Source organism: Erinaceus europaeus, chromosome 7 (assembly GCF_950295315.1).
Source record: "Erinaceus europaeus chromosome 7, mEriEur2.1, whole genome shotgun sequence".
In the NCBI taxonomy this organism is placed as follows: domain Eukaryota; kingdom Metazoa; phylum Chordata; class Mammalia; order Eulipotyphla; family Erinaceidae; genus Erinaceus; species Erinaceus europaeus.
The window spans coordinates 73,384,967-73,407,000 of record NC_080168.1 but is presented as its reverse complement, the minus strand read 5'-3'; the positions used below and the strand labels follow the sequence as shown (position 1 = coordinate 73,407,000).

The 22,034-nt window shown below is 39.2% G+C and overlaps 1 protein-coding gene across 5 annotated transcripts in view; it reads right to left on the bottom strand.

Annotated features, from left to right (window-relative positions):
- DGKH (diacylglycerol kinase eta) overlaps positions 1–22,034 on the bottom strand; it is a 203,201-nt gene that overhangs the window by 72,458 nt on the left and 108,709 nt on the right. For all 5 annotated transcript variants that reach the window (XM_007528944.3, XM_060194758.1, XM_060194761.1 and 2 more), the window contains 6 exons: positions 21,659–21,784; positions 17,922–18,024; positions 16,138–16,297; positions 13,798–13,906; positions 13,532–13,671; positions 8,286–8,370 (listed from right to left, as the gene is read on the bottom strand). In XM_007528944.3, coding sequence (XP_007529006.2) covers positions 8,286–8,370; positions 13,532–13,671; positions 13,798–13,906; positions 16,138–16,297; positions 17,922–18,024; positions 21,659–21,784 — 723 coding nt within the window. The remainder of the gene's footprint in view (positions 1–8,285; positions 8,371–13,531; positions 13,672–13,797; positions 13,907–16,137; positions 16,298–17,921; positions 18,025–21,658; positions 21,785–22,034) is intronic.

Genomic DNA, 22,034 nt, shown 5'->3' with positions numbered 1-22,034 from the left:
CTTCTCTCTCAATTTCTGGATGTCTCTATACAATAAAAAATAAAGATGATAATAATAAAAAAAGGCTAAAGAGGGCATGCAGTAAGTTCAAGGACTGCTGGCCTTGTTGATTTTCTAAATAAGCTTCCTTTGTGGGAGCATGTCAAGCTACACATTTATGATATGTGTACTTTCCTGGATGTATACTACAGTTTGATAGTTTTTAAAAATGTTCTAGGCATTGTCATACACTAATGTAATTAATATTTCTCTAAAATAATGAAACAATCAAAATGTTAATAGGGCTCCTTATTCTAGTTGACTCAAAGTTTAATGTCATTGTACAAGAACACTTCCCTAATATGAAAATAAATGCACAATATTGAAAAAGTCTCATAGTTGTCAAATGTTTGCCTCCAATATACTTCACAGACATGACTCAAAAATGTCCAGTATCCACCATCTTCTCTATCCCAGTTGGCCTTCTAGGCTCTTGTGTTTGACTCAGAAACTTCCACTGCTTCCTCCCAGTGTGTTTCATTCAAAATTAAATGGAGGCTCAACTACCTGTCCCCCTTCCTTGTCGAAATAAAGCCTTTCTGACACATAACTTCTAAGACCATTTGCCAGTTCCACCAGAGGTGAATCAGTCCTTTTAAAACCACTTTATGTGGGTCGGGGAGTTGTGAAGCAGGTTGAGTGTACATGGCACAAAGTGCAAGGACTGGTGTAAGGATCCCAGTCTGAGCCCCTGGCCCCCCACCTGCAGGGGGTCTCCTCATAAGCAGCAAAGCAGGTCTGTAGGTGTCTTTCTCTCCCCCTTTCTGTCTCCCCTCATCTCTCAATTTCTCTCTGTCCTATCCAACAACAACAATGGCAACAATAACAATAACAACAACAACAACAAGGGCAACAAAATGGGAAAAAATGGCCTCCAGGAGCAGTGGATTCATGGTGCAGGCAATGAGCCCCGGCAATAACCCTGGAAGCAAAAAAAAAAACAACTTTACTTCCTTCACAGCTCATATATGGAAAATAAACCAAACGTGGGGGCAGGGAACTCACTGTTGGACACAGTATTGCCTGTTAAAAACTGCATTCCTATAATCATGATAGAAATAGATAAAAGGGTCTGGGTAGTGGCACACTTGGGACAGCATACATACTCTAATGCTCAAAAGCCTGGGTTCAAGTCCCTAGTCCGCACCATGCAGGGGGATGTGTCATGAGTAGTGAAACAGTGCTGCAGGTATCTCTTTCTCCTTCTTTATCTCCCCCTTCCCTCTCAACAGCCACTGTGCCAAGTCAGGTCATAATAAGAGTTGACATTTTTTTGCTGTGTACTAGACACAGCGGGGAAGCCCCTTGCAAGACTTTGTCTAGGTCTCATTGATTTTCCTATTTTACTGTCAAGAAACCAGAGGCTTTGGTGAGTTCAGTGATCTGCCCATGACCCTCAGCTCAGGACAAGCAGACAAGCCAGGGTCTGAGGATTTTGGGACTTCTATCACATAGTGCTTATATGGTCTTGATCACTGATTACCTGCCTTTGGCAATTAAATACTTCATTATTTCTCCAGTTTTAGAACAGCCTCCTAGTTGACTCCTATCAATCTTCTGACCCTGTAAGCCATTTTCCACTTTTCAACAATTTTTTTCCCTTCCTAGAACATAAAAGTGATCTGAACATACTGCTTAACAAGTCTGAGTGGGTCCCTGCAGCCTAATAAACTCCTCTCATATGACTAAGCATTTTTTTTCCAGCTTTTCCACTACACCAGACTGAGCAAACTTCCTAGGCTATGGCATCCTAACTTTTTTTTTTAATCTGTCACCTGAAGTATGTCTTATTTATTTATTTATTGGGGGATTAATGGTTTAAAGTATATCTTTTTAAAATTTTATTGTCTCGTGGTGGTTCGGGAGGTGGCACAGTGGTAAGGCTTTGGACTCTCAAGCATGAGGTCCTAAATTCAACCCCTAGCAACACATGTACCAGAGTGATGTCTGGTTCTTTCTCTCTCTCCTATCATTTCTCATAAACAAATAAATAAAATTTAAAAATATTCTATTTATTGGATAGAAGCAGCCAAAAATTGAGAGGAAGGGGGAATACAGAGAAGGAGAGACAGAGACACCTGCAGCCTTGCTTCACCGCTTCAGAAATTTCCTGGGGGCTTGAATATAGTGTACTTGCACACTATGACATGTGTGCTCAATCAGGGGTACCACCCCCCACTTTTTTTTCCAAAGCACAGCTCAGCTCTGGCTTATAGTGGGTGGGTGAGTGAACCTGGGACTTTGGAATCTCAAGCATAGAAGTCTTTTGCATAACCATTAGGCTATCTCCCCAACCCATCCTAATGTCTTAATACATTTGTCACAGTGCATCTAAGACAGAAGAAAGACTAGTTATCAAAGTGCTAACAACTGTAAACCACTATATCCCAATGAAATAAAAATAATTAAAATGAATTTGAAAAAGTTATGTGGAAAATACTCACAAGCCAGGTGATGGCACACCTGATTGAGTGTATATGTTATACTACTCAAGGATCCAGGTTCAAGCCCCCAGTTCCCACCTGTAGGTAAAAGCTTCATAAGCAGTGGAGCAGTGATGCAGCTGTCTCTCTGTCACTCTCCCTTCCTGCTCCTGCTCCTCCTCCCCTCTCTATTTCTCTCTGACTCTAATAAATAAGTAACCAAATATTTAAAATAAACACTTAAAATATATAAACAGCTGTTGTTAGACCTTTGAGTTTACAGTGGTGCCTGGGCACACAACTTGGAAACACTGAAACAAGAGATAAAAATTTAACTTCTAATCTCAGGAACTGATAAGCATTTACTTTAATTTATATGAATAAATGAATAGAATTACAACTTCTTAGCATACTTGTTGCCAAGCAACTAGAAAAAAGAACTGAGAGGTTTCACAATTTAAAAAAATAGAAAAATAGACTCAAAGTTTGCCCCTATGTTTAGTTGGCTTCTCTTTGACTATCATGGCAATAGTAAATAAGCATCCATGTTACAGAAGCTATCAAGAGAATGCCTACAACATCACAAAGTGTTTAATTCAATTAAGTAGCAGAAATCTGGTTACCAAGACAAAGTCAGGAAGCTCTGATGCCAAGAAATCCATTGGCCCAAAGAAGTTTGGTATTTACATTAAAAAATGAATGGTAAGAACTTTTACTAATAAGCTACACTGTGCCAGTCACTGTATATGCCAGATAAAAATGTGATGGTGAAAGGACCGTTCAAGGACAGCACTGAGATCATTAGAGGTGCCAGGTGCTATGTGACTACTGAGGAAGGGCACAGAGGAGGGCTTGACCAAGAAGGGATGACTGCCAGACCAAGTGCTAGAAGCTGATCTCCATGGTGGGGACAAGAGCAAGCTAAGCATGACACCAATGGAAGGATGGTGGACAGAATGTGGTGGCATGGGGAATTTCACATCAAATGAAAATGAACTGTTTCAGGGTTGAGAATTAAATAATAGAATGATTGAAACATTTTTTTTTCCTTCAGGGTTATTTCTGGGGCTCGATGCCTGTACTAAAAATCCACTGCTCCAAGAGGCCATTTTCCCTCCATTATTGTTGTTACTGTTACATTGTTATAGGATAGGACAGAGAGAAATTGAGAGAAATGAGGAAGACAGGGGAGGGGGGTGTGGGAGAAAGAAAGACACCTGCAGAACTGCTTCACTACCTGTGAAGTTACCCCCGCCCCGCAGGTGGGGAGCCGGGGGTTCAAACTAGGATCTTTGCATCAGTCCTCGCGCTTTGCACTATGTGCGTCACTGCCAGGCTCCCACATAATTTTTTAAAGAAAATAATGTCTAGATAGTAAAACAGCTAACAGAAGTAATAGTATTCATAGGGAACTAATAAAAACTGTCACTAATTCTAATAAACTAATAAAAACTGTCACTAATTCTCAAACTACATGTTTAATAATTATTAATATTTAATCAATCGATTATTGATTATTAATATTAATTATTAATAATTATCATTGATTTATTAATTAATAATTAATTAATTAGTTAACATTAGCTAATAACTCAAACTACACTGATCTGAATGACAAACTTTATCCTCAAGGAACACTAAAAACTATGATTTCAGTCATGTATAAAGGAATAAAAATGAAAACTCTATTTAAGAATAAACAATTTAAGAATAAACAATTTAAGAATAAACAATTACTATTTAAGAATAAACAATTACAGAAGCCAGACCTTCCATCTTCTGTACCCCATAATGATACTGGGTCCATGCTCCCAGAGGGATAAAGAATAGGAAAGATACCAAGGGAGGGGATGGGCATTCTGGTGGTGGGAACTGTGTAGAATTGTACCCCTCTTATCCTATGGGCTTGTCAATATTTCCATCTTATAAATAAACTAAAAAAGTATGCAGTCTGGGTCAGCAGAGTAGCTCATCTTGACAATGTTCCTGTTTCGCCAGGTGCATGAGCCCAGCCCCATGGTCAAGCTGGCACTCCATCACACTGGAGGAATCCTTGGTGTTGTGGTGTCTTTCCTTCTCACTCTCTCTCTCTCTTTCTATCTGAAAAGGGATCCTGGAGCTATGAAGCCCTGGCAACAATAAATAAATGATAAGCAGGCAGTTTTAAAGTAAAATGCTGCATCTCAAAGAGAGGCAGAATACTTGATTAACTTGTAATTCTAAGGCATGATGCACCTTTGATATAAAATGCTATAAAATTAACCAAGTAAATGATGTTTCACTCAAACACCTTCATGCCAATAATAAAAAAAAAGGTTCCTTCATGTCACTGTCAACATACTCCATAATAAATGGCTATACGTGATTAGAACAATCTATATTTTATATAGTGGGAAGTCAATAGTTCTGAAGTAAGCAGAACATTAAGAATTTTTCCTTTGAAGAACACAAAGTGAAACATAAACTGGGCATAGAGTATTGCATCAAAGCAAGAAACTCAGGGGGTGGTGGAGGAAGAGAACTGTGGGGGCCAGGTGGATAATAAAATTATATTCATGTGACAATGACTGCACTAACCCCCTCAATAAAAAAGGTAAAAAAAAACTTTCCTTTTGTCTTTTTAAAGTAAAAATAAGTATCCTTTTTTTTTTGCCTTCCAGGTTATCACTTGGGCTGGGTGCCTGCACTACAAATCTACTGTTCCTGCAGCCATTTTTTTAAAATTTATTTTTCTGGATTGGACAGAGAGAAATTGAGAGGGGAGGGGTAGATAACGAGGGAGAGAAAGACAGACACTTGCAGACTTGCTTCACTGCTTGTGAAGTGGCGCCCCTTGCCGGTGGGTAACCTGGCACCTGAACCAGGATCCTCCTGTGGGTCCTTACACGTCATACATACTATGTGCAATTAGAAAATCAGTATCTGGGGGAGTCGGGTGGTAGTGCAGCGGGTTAAGCACACATGGCGCAAAGCGCAAAGACTGGTGTAAGGATCCCGGTTCGAGCCCCCGGTTCCCCACCTGCAGGAGGGGGGTTCACTTCACAAGTGGTGAAGCAGGTCTGCAGGTGTCTATCTTTCTCTCCCCCTCTCTATCTTCCCCTCCTCTCTCCATTTCTCTCTGTCCTACCCAACAACAACTACAACAATAAAAAAAAAAAGAAAATCAGCATCATTATAGATGCTAACCACAGGATTTGCATAAAACAACCCCCCAACTAACCTGGTTTTAATAACAATTGACTATTCCTATTCTAAGCTCTTTCTAAGACTAGGAGAAATTTCTCCTAGTCCTGGAACCTCTAGGATTATGGCCACTCCTCTCTCTGATTCTTTACCCCCATTCCACCTATGGTGACCTCAACCAAATCACTACTAGTGCTGCCATCTCACATTATGCTGCTACTGAATACTCAGAGTGGACTACAACCAGACATACAGAGCTTGAGGTGTCATTCACAGCTCTTCAAACCTGACACCAAGTTGCAGACATGACCATGACTCCACCCTGACTTCTCTGGGCTGACAACCTCACAAGTGAATTCTGGAACTTCACCTCTCCAGAGCCCTAACAAACTAGGGAAAGATAGCAACAGGCTGGGGGTATGGATCAACCTGCCAATGCCCAGTTCCAGCAGAGAAGCAATTACAGAAGCCAAAACTCCTACCTTCTGTACCCCAAAAAACAACTTTGATCCATATTCCCAGTGGGGGAGAAGTGACAGGAGGAAGAGGACAAGAGGGCTCTGAACTCCAGTTCCATCAGGCCCAGGAGAGAGGGGACAAAAAAGAGAAATATTTGGATGTAGTAGGGTGACATATGACCTACAGGGGAAGAGAGGACTGCCTGGAAGAAGAGGGGGGCAAATATGTACAAATGTAGACAGATAGCTGTAGAGATGCCCATTAACCCATATCTGCAACCTTGGGAGAACTGTGGTGGTTTGCAATGGAGAAACTTGGGATTCAGAACTCTGGTAGTGGGAACAATGTGGAATTATACTCCTGTTAACATATAATTTTGTAAATCAATATCAAATTGCTAATAAAATAAAATCAATCTCATTTATAAAAATATTCTGAATAAAGGACTGGCTCCTATAAAGCCACATGTTGGTTATTGCTGAGTATAATGTTATAAATAAAAAACTGCTGAAAGTGGAGTAGTAAACATTAATATTTAATAGTGATTATTTCTGAATGGCAGGCTGCAAAGATGACTTTAAAGAACAAATTTTATTAGTGATTTAATATTGATTTACAAAATTATAAGCTAATAGAGGTATAGTTCCCCACCATTCCCACCACCAGAGTTCTGTGTGTCCCCAATTCCCTCCACTGGAAACTGCAGGAATTCTCCTAAGGTCACAGATATGGGCTGACTATTATTTCTATAATGATCTATCTACATTTATATATGTTTGCCCAGTTTTTCTTCTTATTCTCTTTTTTAATTTTTATTTATTTATTTATTATTGGATACAGACAGAGAGAAATTATTATTATTTTTTTTTACCAGAGTACTGCTCAGCTCTGTCTTGGGGTGGTGCAGGGGATTGAACCTGGAACTTTGAAGCCTCAAGCATGAGTCTCTTTGCATAACCATTATGCTATCTACCCTCCACCCCAGAAAGAGAGAAATTGAGAGGAGAGCGGGAGATAGAGAGGGAAAGAGACAGAGAGACACCTGTAGCACTACTTCGCCTCATGTGAAGCTTTCCTCCTACAGGTGGGGTCCAGGGTCCTTAACATGCTGCAAATATGGGGCCAAGTGTTGGCTCATCCAGTTGAGCACAAGAACTGTGCACAAGGACCCAGGTTTAAGCCCTTGTTTCCACCTGCAGCGAAAAGCTTGAGAAGCAGTGAAGCAGTACTGCCAAGTGTCTCTCTTCCTTTAAATGTCTTCCTCCCTCTCAATTTCTCTGTCTTATTAAATAAGAGGGAAAATATTATTTATTTTTCATATATTTTATAGCAGTTTCCACTATCTTTTTATCAAGAAAAATGTCAAAATATGATTAGCTTTGTACCTCCAGTGGTACAAAGCTTTGTACACACCCAGTTAAGTGCACACATTACCATGTGCAAGGACCCAAGTTCAAGCCCCTGCTCCCCACCTTCATCAGCACTGAGCAGATCTACAGATGTCTATCTCTCTCTATCTATCTATCTATCTATCTCCTCCCCCTCTCAATTTCTCTCTGTCCTATCAAAATAAAATAGAAAGGAAAAAATGGCAGCCAGGAATGGTGGATTCTCAGTGCCGGCACAGAGCCCCAGTGATAACCTTAGTGACAAAAAAAAAAAAAAAAAACAACCCAGCTTCTTTCAAAAAACAGCCCCATGTCTCTGATTAAGTATCATTCTCCTTGCTTTTGACATGATCATAATTTTCTCCACAACAAAACAAAGATTTCAACTATAAAACAGACAGATTTTCCTAAATGGAAAAATAAGCTGTCATAGATCAAATGATCTTAATGAGTCAAAATAATCCTTCAAAAATTAGATTCTGCTTTAAATCCCCAGTGTGTTGAGGTTTAATCAGGATGCTGAATCTTTCAAAATGTCTGAAAACGGTACTTAACAAGGTCTGTAGCAGAGATCAAATGAAGTAACATTTCTTTCTTTGTTTTACCTTGACTAGCAAGCTTAACCTGGAAACCTGCGCTGATGTACCTTCAACAGAACAGACAAACAAAACTCTATCTCTCCTCTGCCCTCAATTTCTCTCTTTTCTATCAAATAAAATAGAAAGGGAAAAAACGGCCACCGAGGGAGTGGTCCATTTAAAAATGTTAAGTAGGTAGAGGGTTAAAGTCTTACATAAAATTCCTCAGTTGCTTCTGGAGGTTCTGCAAGTAGAGATGTCTTGGGTGGCAATTTGAGTTCATAGGTCATTATACTCCATCTGAAGGAAGAAAGATTTTTTGTTTTATTCTCACCTCACATTCACATATATGCATCTCTACTCTTCAAGTATGATTTACTATATCTACAACAACCAAAACATGAGGAGAGGGTGGAATTTTTGGTGATCTCATTAAATGCTTTCCACATCTTACCACTTCTCTGATTAGTGACTTCTAAACTTTTTAAGGTCATGACTCGCAATAAGAATTGCACATAGGTTGACAAATTTACTAAGTGCAAAGTATTCAGACTTGCCTAGTTCATTTTCTAAAATAATGCCTCGTGCAATTTACTAACTAGATCATACAAATCACTGGATTCTAAACTAACATTGTAAAACAGTGTCATAGACTAAACTGTACTACCTATGAAAAAGCAAATCATTCACCATGTAACAACCAGCCTTGCCAAGTCAGACTAGGTTAATTTACAATTCTCACATGTAAAATGAGAATTAACTAGTCATTTCCTTTTTTTAATGGAGTGGGAGAAATCAAACCCAGGGCTTCATGCACGTGTTCTACCACAGAGCCACCTCCTCAAGTCAACTTTTGTAAGAAAGAGATAACCAAAGTACCACTCCATCAGTCATGGAGTTTCACCTATTTTTGTCTGCTGCTCTCACATGTTGCCAGGAATGGGACCCAGGGGCCTCATGCATGGAAGGCATGTGCTCTACCCACTTAAACATCCCCCACTTCCTAAAGAATGCAAGCAAGCACAGAGTTTGGAGGGAAACATAAAGGAAATAATACTTAATAAGTACATTTATTTCAGTTAGCTACAAATATAAATTTCAAATCAAACATTCAATCATTTGATTTTAGAGAAAAGCAATCAACTCCAATAAATCCAATCTTTTGTCCAAAATAGTATCAAAATCTGGGAAGAACATTTGGGTGGGGATATTACCAGTGTCAGTAATAAAATGTGAAATGGAGATTTTGCAGAGACACGAGGCATAATAAAAGCAGTACCGTCAGACATGAATTTTAAGAAAAGCATATCATAGCTCAAGCCAGAACCTAGAGGAAAATCCCAAGATTAGCATCAATATTTAAACAGTCTAAAGTACTATCCAGACTTATATTTTATACAATAACTCTTACATAAAAATCTAATTCCATAAAATATGCCAAGAAATTCATATTATGTGTTAAAATATGTACTATGAATAGGTTCTTGTAACTCAACTCTTGACATGAAAATATTTTAATGAAATATACATATTGGGAACCAGATGGTACTGCACCTACTTGAGTGCAAATGTTATCATGGATCAAGGACCCAGGTTTAAGTCCGCAGGCCCAATTTGCAGGGGGGAAGCTTCATGAGGATTGAAGCTGTTATGCAAGTGTCACTATTTATATCTCTGTCACCCCTCTCAATTTACCTATGTCCTATCAAATAAAAGGGAGGGGGGAAGAAGGCCGCCCGGAATGGATTCATTGTGCAGACACTGAGCTCCAGCAATAACCCAGGTGGCAATAAAAAGTAATATTTTAAAGATACACATTTGAGCATAAAAAGTCATTCATCTATCAACGCAGTAGCAATTTATGCCAGGATCTGGAAAAAACGGGGTAGATGACACTTCCCCTGATGAAGCTTATATTCTACTGAAGAAAGCAGATATAAACATGAGCAACAAAACAATGAATACTTTGTAGGAACTAGGCAGTGGTGCGCTTGGTAGAGCACACAAGTTACAATATAAAAGGACACAGCTTCAAACCTATGGTCCCCACCTGCAGGAGAAAAGCTTCATGAGCAGTGAAGAAGTGCTGCAGATGTCTCTCTGCCTCTCTTCTTCTGTCTCCTCCCTTCCCTTTCATTTTCTCTCTATCTCTATCAAATAAATAAATAAATACAATTTGGGGTTTTTTTTCCCTTGATATATATTTAAAAGAAAAAAAAACATTAAAAAATAAAACACTGTAATGATACAGATCAGGAAAATCACAATGGGAAACTAGAAGTTCCTTCCTACTGGAAATCATCCTCTGGTTAAAAGGCTCATTTAAGAAATGGAAATATCTCCATTTTATAAATAAAAAAAAAGAGGACAAAAAAAAAAAAAGAAGAAAGAAACAGGAAAGAATTACACCCAAAGTCTTGTATTCCTTGCATCATTAATGCCCTACCTTCTCTTTGAAGAGGAAGCAGCTGGCGTAAAAGAAAGAGAATGAAGTGGCAGCTCAATGATAGCAAGAGATGCATACAGCTAGTAGCCAAACTGAACTGAACTTAGACACTCTGTTACAGAATCTCTTTTACAGAATCACTATGCTGTCTCCCCAGCCCATACAGAGATGAGTACAAGGCTAAACAACTAGGAGTGCCAAGCAAACAAAAAAGTACCAGTCATTCTTATTCATGCTGTCTGTATAACTCTCAATTTCTTTCTTTTTTTAAAAATATCTATTTTGGAATTTTTTTAGATATTTATTTATTTATTCCTTTTTGTTGCCCTTGTTTTATTATTGTAGTTATTACTGATGTCGTTGTTATTGGATAGGACAGAGAGAAATGGAGAGAGGAGGGGAAGACAGAGAGATGGAGAGAAAGATAGACACCTGCAGACCTGCTTCACCACCTGTGAAGTGACTTCCCTGCAGGTGGGGAGCCAGGGGCTCGAACTCAGATTCTTACACTGGTCCTTGTGCTTTGCACCACCTGCGCTTAACCTGCTGCGCTACCACCCGACTCCCGTAACTCTCAATTTCTATCTTGGTAAAATAAGAGTAAAAACGTTTTTCTCAGTTGTTTCACTGTGCTGTTGTGAGGAATCTGTAGGTGTATATGCATGTATGTATGTACTCACACATGTGCACACACACAGAGCATAATTAAACTGTGATTTTTTACTTCACCTGGTTTCTTATAAACAGTAAAGACACACAGGAACAAAATAATTTCAATAATGGTTCTATGACTTAAAATTCTTAAGATTCCCTGTGCTTTCTGCCTGCGTGCATGATTTTTTTTGTTGTGGCTATTTTGGGTCTGTGTCAAGGACTCTGCACCATAGAGCACTGTTTCTCTGCTAACCACCTAGACAACTTAATTTTTATAACACACAGGGGGAAAGCACACACCCAAGCTAGAGGAAATGTCTCAGGCATTTCCTAGGAGCATGGCATTTATATTTGCAACAAAGGGTTATTTTTAGAAAGCACAAAATTGGATCATTTTCTGGGAAATCACCTCCAGGCTCTTTTTTTCAAGACTGAACACACTTTATGTACCTAAATAACCAGAGAAGCCCTCTTATGGGTAACTTTGAATAAACATAAACAAAGGCCCTGAAGCCCAGTGCTCTTTTTAAAATTATTCTACTAGCAAAAGAATTAGCCATTACCTTACCTTATGACAGTCAAGGTTACAATAAATGAGGTTATCTTAGAATAATTAGATTTTAGATTGGTGGCTCCCTGATGAGATTTTATTTCCAGGAAGAATTCCACAGATGGCTAATTCTATCAAGGTTGTTTTGATTTATGCTAGCTCAATTTCTTAATGACGTCTGGACATTTCTATTTATGAAGGGGGAAGGTATGACTGCACTGAGTCCTGCTGCTCCCTATACCATAATCTAAACACCGTAACTACTCAGGATGCTCAAGGTGTGATTATTTATTTATTCATTTTTTAAATTTATTTTACTATGGGGAGAATCTAGAGAGAAAGCAATTAGATGGGATCAAGGATACCATTAACAAAATGATAGCGCCACATATGAATAGAATTGTCTTCCTAAAATGTCCTTATCCCAGGGGGAAGATTATCTTCTTTAGTATCTAGTTCGTTGTTGGCTTAGTTTATTTGTATAATATAAAAAAGATATCCTTAAAAAAAAAAAAGCTAAAGCTTAATTCTTATTCTGAATTTTAATGAAACCACCAAATGATGGAGCTATACCTATTATCCTCATCAAAAGTTTCCCTCATTATCTCATTAAATTTTCTAATCTCAATAGCCATTAAACATAATGATTAGCAATAGTCTTCCCTCCCCCCCCCCCCAGGGTTATCACTGGGGCTCGGGGCCGGCACTACAAATCCTGGCAGCCATTTTTCCTTTTTCTTTCATTTTATCCCATAGGACAGAAGGAGAAGAGGGTGTGATAGAGAGGGAAAGAGAAAGAGAGACACCCGCACACCTGCTTCACTGCTTCTGAAGCGTCTCTACTGCTGGTGTGTGTGGGGGGGGGAATTCAACCTGGGTCCTATGTGCATCCTTGAGCAAAATACTATGTGCATTTAACTGGCTATGCCACTACCCAGCCCAGTCTTCTATTTTTAAAATAATGGTTTAAGAGTTTTCTCAGGTTTTATTTATTTATTTATTTATTTTAGTAAGGAATATATATTTAGAAATGGCACCTACTGAGAGTCAGGTGGTAGTGCAGTGGGTTAAGCGCAGGTGGCGCAAAGCACAAGGACCAGTGTAAGGATTCCGGTTCAAGTCCCCGGCTCCCCACCTGCAGGGGAGCCGCTTTACAAGTGCTGAAGCAGGTCTGCAGGTGTCTATCTTTCTCTCCCCCCTCTCTGTCTTCCCCTCCTCTCTCCATTTCTCTCTGTCCTATCCAACAACAACATCAATAATAACTACAACAACAACAACAAAAAGAAATGGCACCTGCTAAAGACAGACAGTGAGCTCGACCTAGCAAAAGTAAGAAAAACATTGACTCCAAGCTCCACAAAGGGAAGAAATGTATTTAGTTACTGGAAGGAAAAGGATACAGAATAAGGGCTTGAAAAGAAAACTTAAATAGTATACCCTATGGTGTACTAAAGGAGGACCAGCAGGAACTAAGTGCTGCTTACTTAGTCACTCTAAAAATATATATTTTATTGATTTATTAATGAGGAAGAGTGGAAAAAGAACCAAAGCATCTCTCTGGCATGCCAGGGATTAAACTTGGGAACTCATGCTCAAGAGTCCAGTGCTTTGTCCTCTATGCCACCTTTGGGGGCTGCTTATTTTGTTACTGTTACTATAATTCCTTCATTCACTCAAAAAAAAAAAAAGTAGCCATTCTGCCAGGCTCTGTTTTAGACATCATGGGACAATAAAATATGCACAAGGACAAGAACCGATCTCGTGAGCTATTTTCAATCTAGTGTTGGAAGACAACTTTTTTTTTTTTTTACCTGTCCAACATTTTGGTACTGGCCCGTTCCAGCTTTTCTAATATCTGAGGAAGTTGCGTGTCGTCATCATAGGAGCCTCCCCAGCCAAGAACCCGAGCAAGGTCATTCCCTGTCCCCAAAGGCAAGACTCCCAGCTGACACTGAAAGAGAGCACCACAGGGACAAGGCAGACATGTTGAAAAACAGGTGGCTGCATGTCAGCATTTCTCTGGCCAGCAGGTGAGTAAGCACTGGAATGACCAGCAAGCAATGGAATCTGCACTTGCCTGTTTATTCAAGTTGAGCTTATCAATCTCTGACAACACCCAGCCTACACTTCCGTCTCCTCCACAAACAAGAATCCGGAAATTGTCAAACTTCTGGAAAAGTCTTAAACTGCAAATAAGAAGTATTTGTTTGAGATTCAGATCATATCCCCCCCATTCTATGTTATTCTGTATACACTGGTATACATGTTCAGGTTAACTACAAGGCATGGTATTAGTAACCAACTTCAGTTCAGTTTTTTAACTCAGGAATAGGTCTGAATCATAATAAGGAAAACGATTTCTCAAACAGAAATGGAGAAAGAATCAGGAAGAAAAGGAATGAGAAGGGAGAGCACAAATTAACAACACAAACCAGCAGAACCCAGGAAGAAAAAGGAAGGTGAGAGATGGTGGTGAGTGTTTTCTTTTTAAGACAAGGGTAAGTTACCGTTATCTTTACAGTCTTCCTCCTTTTAGTACTCTCAGTGGCCTTCACTGATCCTCTTACTCTTGTCTCAGTCCTTTTCTGTCTTTTTTTTTTTACCTCAACTATCGACACACTCCATCTTCTGCATATACTTGTCCATCTTGAGAACTGTGTTAAGTCTAAAAATGTACTAGGCTGGGTGGTGGCACATCCAGTTGAGCACATACATTGCAATTCACAAGGACCCAGGTATGAGCCCCTGCTCCCCACCTGCAGAAGGGATGCTTTACAAGTGGTGAAGTAGGTTTACAGGTGTCTCTCTTCCTCTCTATCTTCTCCTCCACCCTCAAATTATCTCAGTCCTATGGAGTAAAACAGAGGGGGGGAAATGGAAAAAAAATGGCCACCAGGAGTCATGGATTCATATTGCTGGCACTGAACCCCAGCAATAACCCTAGTGGCAATAAAATAAGTAAGTAAATTTTTAAAAAATTAAAAATATGCTTCATACAGGGGAGTTCTCTGCAATCTTCAGGGATGAATAGGAAAATGAATTTCAAGAATGTGAGATACTGGAAGTATGCAAGAGGATAAAGCAGATGTGCTAAAAAAAAAAAAAAAAGGCAAGACAAAACAAAGCAGCAGCAGTGGAAGGGATATGCTGGGGAAAGAGGAAACACTAGGACTCAAACCAGGGCTTGAAGGAGTGGCTATGCAGGGAAGGAATGAGGTGGGCCCAGCCAGCCACCCATGTAAGCTAAAGGACTTGAGACTTAGCAAGAAAAGGGCAATGGGGATAAGAACAAGGGCCCCTAAAGGACAAAAATGAAAGATGCACAAAGACAGGCTGGAAAGAAAAAGAGAAAGTGAAAAAGTGTCAGATTAAAAAACACAAAGTGGTAGGTCTCCAAAATACCAGTCAGTGGTGGCATTCTGTGTGTTCAGACCTTGGGACTCAGAAGGAAAGTTGACTCGGCAAAAGTAAATCAGAATGGTTGCAGGGCCCTGATTCAAATGGCAGAATTATCACCTCTTTGAGCAAAAATACATATAGAGAGTAAAAAAAAAAAAAATCCTAGAAGTGCCTCAAGCAGAATTTTCTCACTGAAAATAATAATTGGCTAAGTTTTTTTCAGTATAAATTATGGCTATTTCAGAAAGCTGAAACAGTCAAGAGGATTTCTGTCATTTGCATGAACTGAGTTCCAAATCCTTTAAGAAACTGATCAAGACTTACAATAGCATCTCTGCTCTGACTAAATAATTTATTGCTTGTATTACACATAAATTAACACTAACTTTACACACAAAGGATTATTTATTTATTGGAAAGAGACAGAGAAATTGATAGGGAAGTGAAAGACAGGGAGAAAGAGAGATACATGTAGTACTGCTTCACCACTTGAGAAGCTCTCCCTCCCCCAACCCCCCCAGCCCTACAGATGGGGATTGGGGACCCAGGTCTTTGTGCATTTTAACATGAGTGCTTTACTAGTTGCACCACCACCCTGCCCCAAAAATAATTTTCTAAAGTTATCTTGTAGTTCTGTATTTACACAAGTTGATTATTTTTAGAGTTTTTTGTGTGGAATGTTTGGTGTAGGCAATAAAGTATTTCCTTAACTATCTGGAACTTATTTACTGGATAGAGACAGCAAGAAATCAAGAGGGAAGGGGGTGGCAGGGAGAAAGACAGAGAGATGGCTGCAGCAATGCTTCACCATTTACAAAGCTTTCCCCCTGCAGGTGGGGACGCAGGGCTTGAACCCTGTGCTCAACCAGGTGTGCCACTACCTGGCCCCCATAAAATCAGAAAAGGGGGAAATGGGAAGGCCAGCACAGAGACGTTTGGATAAATCTACAAATTTTCATGAACTAAAAAGCCACTCTCAAGTGTTATACTCAAAGGCAATTTATCAGTAATCAATTACCCTAAGTGAGGACCTCCATTCATTAAATCAAACACCTGAGCTGGATTTAGTAGCTGTTTGAATCGACGAAGGAACTTCACTCCCTGATTATCTCCACTCTTAGAATTGACAAAAACCAGCAGGGGACTAACACAGAATGAAAATGTTGCTCGACAGAAACCTATGGGGAAAAGAAATACAAGATCAATCTCTACAGCAATTTTCTAACTGTTCACAAAAATTCAAAGATAAGTTCATAAAAATGACAAAGCGGTAAGTCATAATTTAGTCCACAAAACAGAAGTAGGTTTATTGTTTATATACTAGCAATACAGATTATCTTTATAGAGGCCAAGAGATAGTTCACCTAGTACAGATTATGCCTTCGTGTATGTGAGACCCTGGGTTTGAGTCCCTGCACTACCTGGAAGACCATGGCTGGATGACATGGGGAGTTCCATGGATGGTGGAGTGGAGCTGCCGTGTGTCTGCTCTCTGTTTGCCGATCCTCTATCATTCTCTCAAAAAATTAAAAAATGGGTTGGGGAGGCCGTCACTTCATGCTATTGGACATGCCTGATGCTTGGCTTCATTCCCCATTACTGCATTAAAAACAAACAAAAAACAAACAAACAAAAAGAGCTTACTTTTGTAAATAGGCTCCATAAAGAAAAATCATTCCTAAGAGGTAAAAGCATCTCATATGATTTAAGATCTACTGCCTTCCTTAACACCACCAACTTATATAGTCCATCAACTTACAGCAGTCAGAATTCATGCTTGTATACTGTATTTGAAAATAGTTAAATGTTCCTTGGGATGGTCTGAAAATATCTTTTGAATTTTAATAAATGACAGGACCTTCATATTTCAGGGTACTGGTGGGTGAGTGCAGCATGAATTCTGACTACTGTAAGTTGTAACACCACAGGTTAAAAAAAAAAAAAAAAAGCTTTGGGATTGGCACCACAGTTTAGCTAGCATAGCACGTCATCCAAGTGGGAGCCCCCAGGCCATCTGAGGGGCTCCCACTGCAGCACTGAGGGAAGCTTTGCTGCTGTGGTCTCTCACTGTGATGCTACCTATCTGTCTCTCTCTTCAGAAAAAGTCAGCTTGGAGCACTGAAATTATATAGGCCCTAGTGATGCAAAACAAAAATTACTTCATTTGAGGTTTAATCTTTGTGCCTGTAAATTTTACTGACTTAATTTGCATGAAAAAGCAAAATGTTAATATAGAATACGGTAAAAAAAAAAAAACTTTGATACAGTTTCCTAAGTTATTAGTATGTTATTCCCAAGCAAGGGTAACATGATGGTATTATTAAAAGTTTCCTCAGTACTTATATCTAAATTGTATTAAGATTTTAGAAAAGAAAAAAAAAAGATTTTAGAAAAGGTAAATGATTTAAGAAGAATATCAACTCTTGGAATAGAATTACAAGTGTCAAAGGAAAACAAGTGTCAGTACTTCTTCTTCTAGCGTACTTAAAGTACTTAAAGTTTTGATTACGAAGGCAGAAATCCCATATAACAATTAACCTTTATGGATCACATTTTAGTGAGGAATAATTATCTCATTTTACCTGCTAGTAATAAAGTCTGAAAAGCCTCAGACCTACTGGTTAATTCCAAAATGATATTCTGAAAAATTAAATGCATACTATTTAACAATTTTAGTAGCATTATTATATAAACACCAATTAGAAAAAAAGTAATTACAACTCCATTTATGCTAGGAAAATAAATGGCCGTGTCAGCATTCAGTATACCAGGAATATACATACTTACACTACTGCTACGTACCGTCAGAGTCAGTGCTATTCAGTGCAATTGGAGGTATGATAGACACTTTACATTGGCCAAGTGGACACACAGGATGGTATGAATCTTTGCAGGCAGTGTGTACCTAAAAACAAACAGATGACTCTTTAGGCAGTAGAAAAACAAAGCAATGTTTTGCTGTGCAACAAAATTAATTCTAAGAACTTAAACACTGAAGACCAGTGGCATTACTATATATTCAGCAATTCATATACTAATGATACAGTATTTACATTTCTAAGAAAGGGAGATGGTGATCTGATTCTGTCTGTGTAGTCAACTTCATGCCTGTCTTCAGCACATAGCACACTGTCACAAAATCCCTGAAGCCAAGGAGGAAGAAAAAAAGAAAGAACTGCAGAGGCAGGGAAGGAGAGAGAAGAAGAAGAAAGAAGGGAGAAAGAGAGAAGGAAAAAGCTAACTGGTGTGTGTACCAGTATGACTGTTTAGAAAGAAAATGAATGGCATATACACTGTGAAATTCTCAGAGGATAAATTGAAAATGAATTCTACAGAATATCTGCTCCTACTGCTATGGTCCCATAGCTTCCTAGTCATATCTCTTTGCTAACAGTTTCATGTTATCTATGCATTATAGACTCATAGATTCACATCTTATTGCAGTTACAGGTACATCCACATCTATTTTCTTAGCTAGGTTTCTGGGTTCTGCAAGAGAAAGGTCCTAATACCCTACAGTCATCTTGGAAAGTGTGTCACACCACAGACAAGCAGTAAATGTGTTATCTCTAGAGACATGAAAGGTTCAAGGCCATGACCACTGAGAACAAATAGTTAACAAGTTAGCTTACTAAGCAAAACTCAGACAACTGAGAACACTTTATGTACCTCTGGACAGGCTTGAAATGTCTTTTTTTTTTTAAAGACTTTAAAAAATATTTATTTATTTATTCCCTTTTGTTGCCCTTGTTGTTTTATTGTTGTTGTTGTTATTGATGTCACTGTTGTTGGATAAGACAGAGAGAAATGGAGAGAGGAGGGGAAGACAGAGGGGGAGAGAAAGACAGACACCTGCAGACCTGCTTCACTGCCTGTGAAGCAACTCCCCTGCATGTGGGGAGACGGGCTCGAAACAGGATCCTTACACTGGTCCTTGCACTTTGTGCCACCTGCGCTTAATGCGCTGTGCTACTGCCCGACTCACACGCTTGAAATGCCTTAACTTGTCAACACAAAAACTTCATAAAAGCACCTTCCCCCACCCCTTTTTTTTAAGGTTTACAATACAGTCTTTAACACAAAGGCATAGCCTCTCATCTTCCCTTGAGTGGTATCTAGGAGACACACTAGGACCCCAATGCCCCTTCATCCTGTCCCTATCCCTCCTCCCCCAGAGTCCTTTGATTTGGTGCAATGTGCCACTCCCAGTCCAAGTTTCACCTAAGGTTTTTCTTTACTGTACTTTGTTCTTAAGTTCCACTGGTAAGTGAAATTCTTTAATATTGGTCTGCTTCAACCAATACGATGTCTTCGAGTTCTGGCCATGGTATTGCAAAGAAGATGAACCCATCATTTTTGACAGCTGCACAATAATATGTACCACAACTTCCTTAGCCATTCGTCACTGGGTGTCTGAATTGCTTCCAAGTTTGTGCTATTACAAACTGTGCTGTTATGAACATTGGTGTACATAGCTCTTTTTAGATAAGTGATTTTGTTTTCGCTGGGTAGATCCCTAGGAGAGGGATTGCTGGGTCATAAGGTAGGTTCATTTCTACAGTTCTGATGAATTTCCAGACTGTTTCCCATAGAGTCTAGACCAATTTACATTCCCACCAACAATGTAGGAGAGTCCCTTTCCCCCCCATAGCCTCTACAACAGTTGGTTTAACATGGATTTATTTTATCCTCTTTTTACAAAACTGGCATATTATTTTAGTATACATTAAAACTTTCAGAAAAATAAATAAGGTTCCAGAGAGATTCCTGTCCTGTTGAACTAATTTTGAACAGTCTTTTATTTAGAATTTATAATAGCACACACTGACTTTAGAAAAACAAGAATGCATGTGTAATACTAAGAGGAATCAAAAGTGCATGAGAATCACTGATTAAAACACAAATATATTTGTGGTCTGGGAGGTGGCGCAGTGATAAAGCTTTGGACTCTCAAGCATGAGGTCCTGAGTTTGATCCCCAGCAGCACATGTGCAGAGTGATGTCTGGTTTCTCTCCTCCAATCTTCCTCATTAATAAATTAATAAATAAAATCTTTTTAAAAAACACACAAACATATTTAAAACAGTGTTAAATGAAAAAGCAAGAGATAAGACTGTATCCTTACTATTTTTACTAAAAAGGTAAAACTGTCCAGAAACCAGATGACAGCTGGAAATATCAGGAGCTGACTCACTAGGGTTATGGAGTTGGGGTTTGGTTTGGTTTTTATCTAGATAACTATGCATAGACATTATGTAATCTAACTGTTGAAAATTCATTATTTTCAAGGTGGAACAACATACAGATAATTATAATACAGAGGAAATGTAAGAGTGAGAGATACAAAATAAAGGTGAAGATAGCACAGAAACCAGACAATCTCACTTATCCGGGGCAGAGCAAGAATGATTCCACAACTGAGACTACTCCAGAAACCCTCTTGCAACCTGGATTGACATTTTTATCCTTCTTCCCCTCTGTACTCCTTGAACCAACTGCCTTCATCCAGTTGGCAAAGGTAGGATCTTCCCTTCACTGGCCCCACTACATACATATATATTTATGGCCCATGAATAGCACTTAAATAGTGCACTACTTTGCCATGTGGATGGCCTAGGTTCAAGCCTGGCCCCCCAGTGCACTGAAGGAAGCTTCAGTGCTATGGTCTCTTTCATTTTCTTTCTGTCTTTCCCCTCCTCTGTCTCTTTCAAAAAATAAACTAAAATAAAAACTATATGTGCTTCTCACTGCTTTCCTGCATATGTGAGGGAGTAAAGCTATTTATTTGCTTAATATAAATCAAATTGGAGTATGAACTGAGAATTCTTCTGGTCAGAACACACATGTGACAGCAGCAAAATTCCATTTGTTGTGGCAGCTAAAGTTGGAGGTGTAACGGAAGAAGGGTTTTATGTGTACAACACGTAATGAGGGCAGGACTGGAAATAGCAAACCATGAAGTACAGCCAAATCACAGTTAAGAACAGTAAAACTGAAGGGAAGAGGTCCTAAGACAAATGAAATATAAAGCAAGGGTAAATATTATAAAAAGGGTGATTGTGAGAGCAACCAGACTAATAAAGATACACCTTGAGAAAGCTAAAGGGCACAGTGTGTTATGTGATAGCCAGGTTCCTTTGTTATCTCTACTAAGGCTGTAAGAATTATGATTATCATGGGGGTGATGTACAGAACTTTGGTGGTGGGTATTGTGTGAAACTATACCCCAGTGATCTGATAATCTTGCAAATCACTATAATCACTACTAAAACATACATATTTATAATATATTATACTATACTATACTATATTATACTATACTATATTATTTGCTAGAGCACTGCTCAGATCTGGTTTATAGTGGTGCTGGGAACTGAACCTGGGACCTCTGGTGCTTCAGACATGAAAGTCTTTATGCATAGCCATTATGCTATTTCAAAGTTCCTAAAATATTTTTTATATTCTTTGTCTCAAAGCCACATAAAAGCTGCAAAGAACAGATCATTTAAAAGGACAGTGATGGACAATTCAGCACTTACCATTGTCTTACACCACAGGCATTTCCAGTCTTGCAGGCGGAGAACGCTGCCACACGTTTTGTCACAGACAGCACACTTGGCACTCACGGGCAAGTTCCCCTCCAGCCACTGGTGAGGCATAGCTACCTGTGCAGCAGGAAGAAGGGACAGCCGCAGAGGAGGTGCAGAGACATCACTGTTACACCAGGGATGATCACCACTACTGCTTACTCTACACACAATCAATATCATGTACCAGCTCTAGCATCCTTTTTTTTTTGACCCCTGGTTTATGGAGTGTCTATTAGGTCCTGAGCACAGCTGGGATACACAGACAAAGCCTAGCCATTGCCCTGTAGAATCTGTAGTCTAGCAGAAGAGAAAGGCATGTCACATG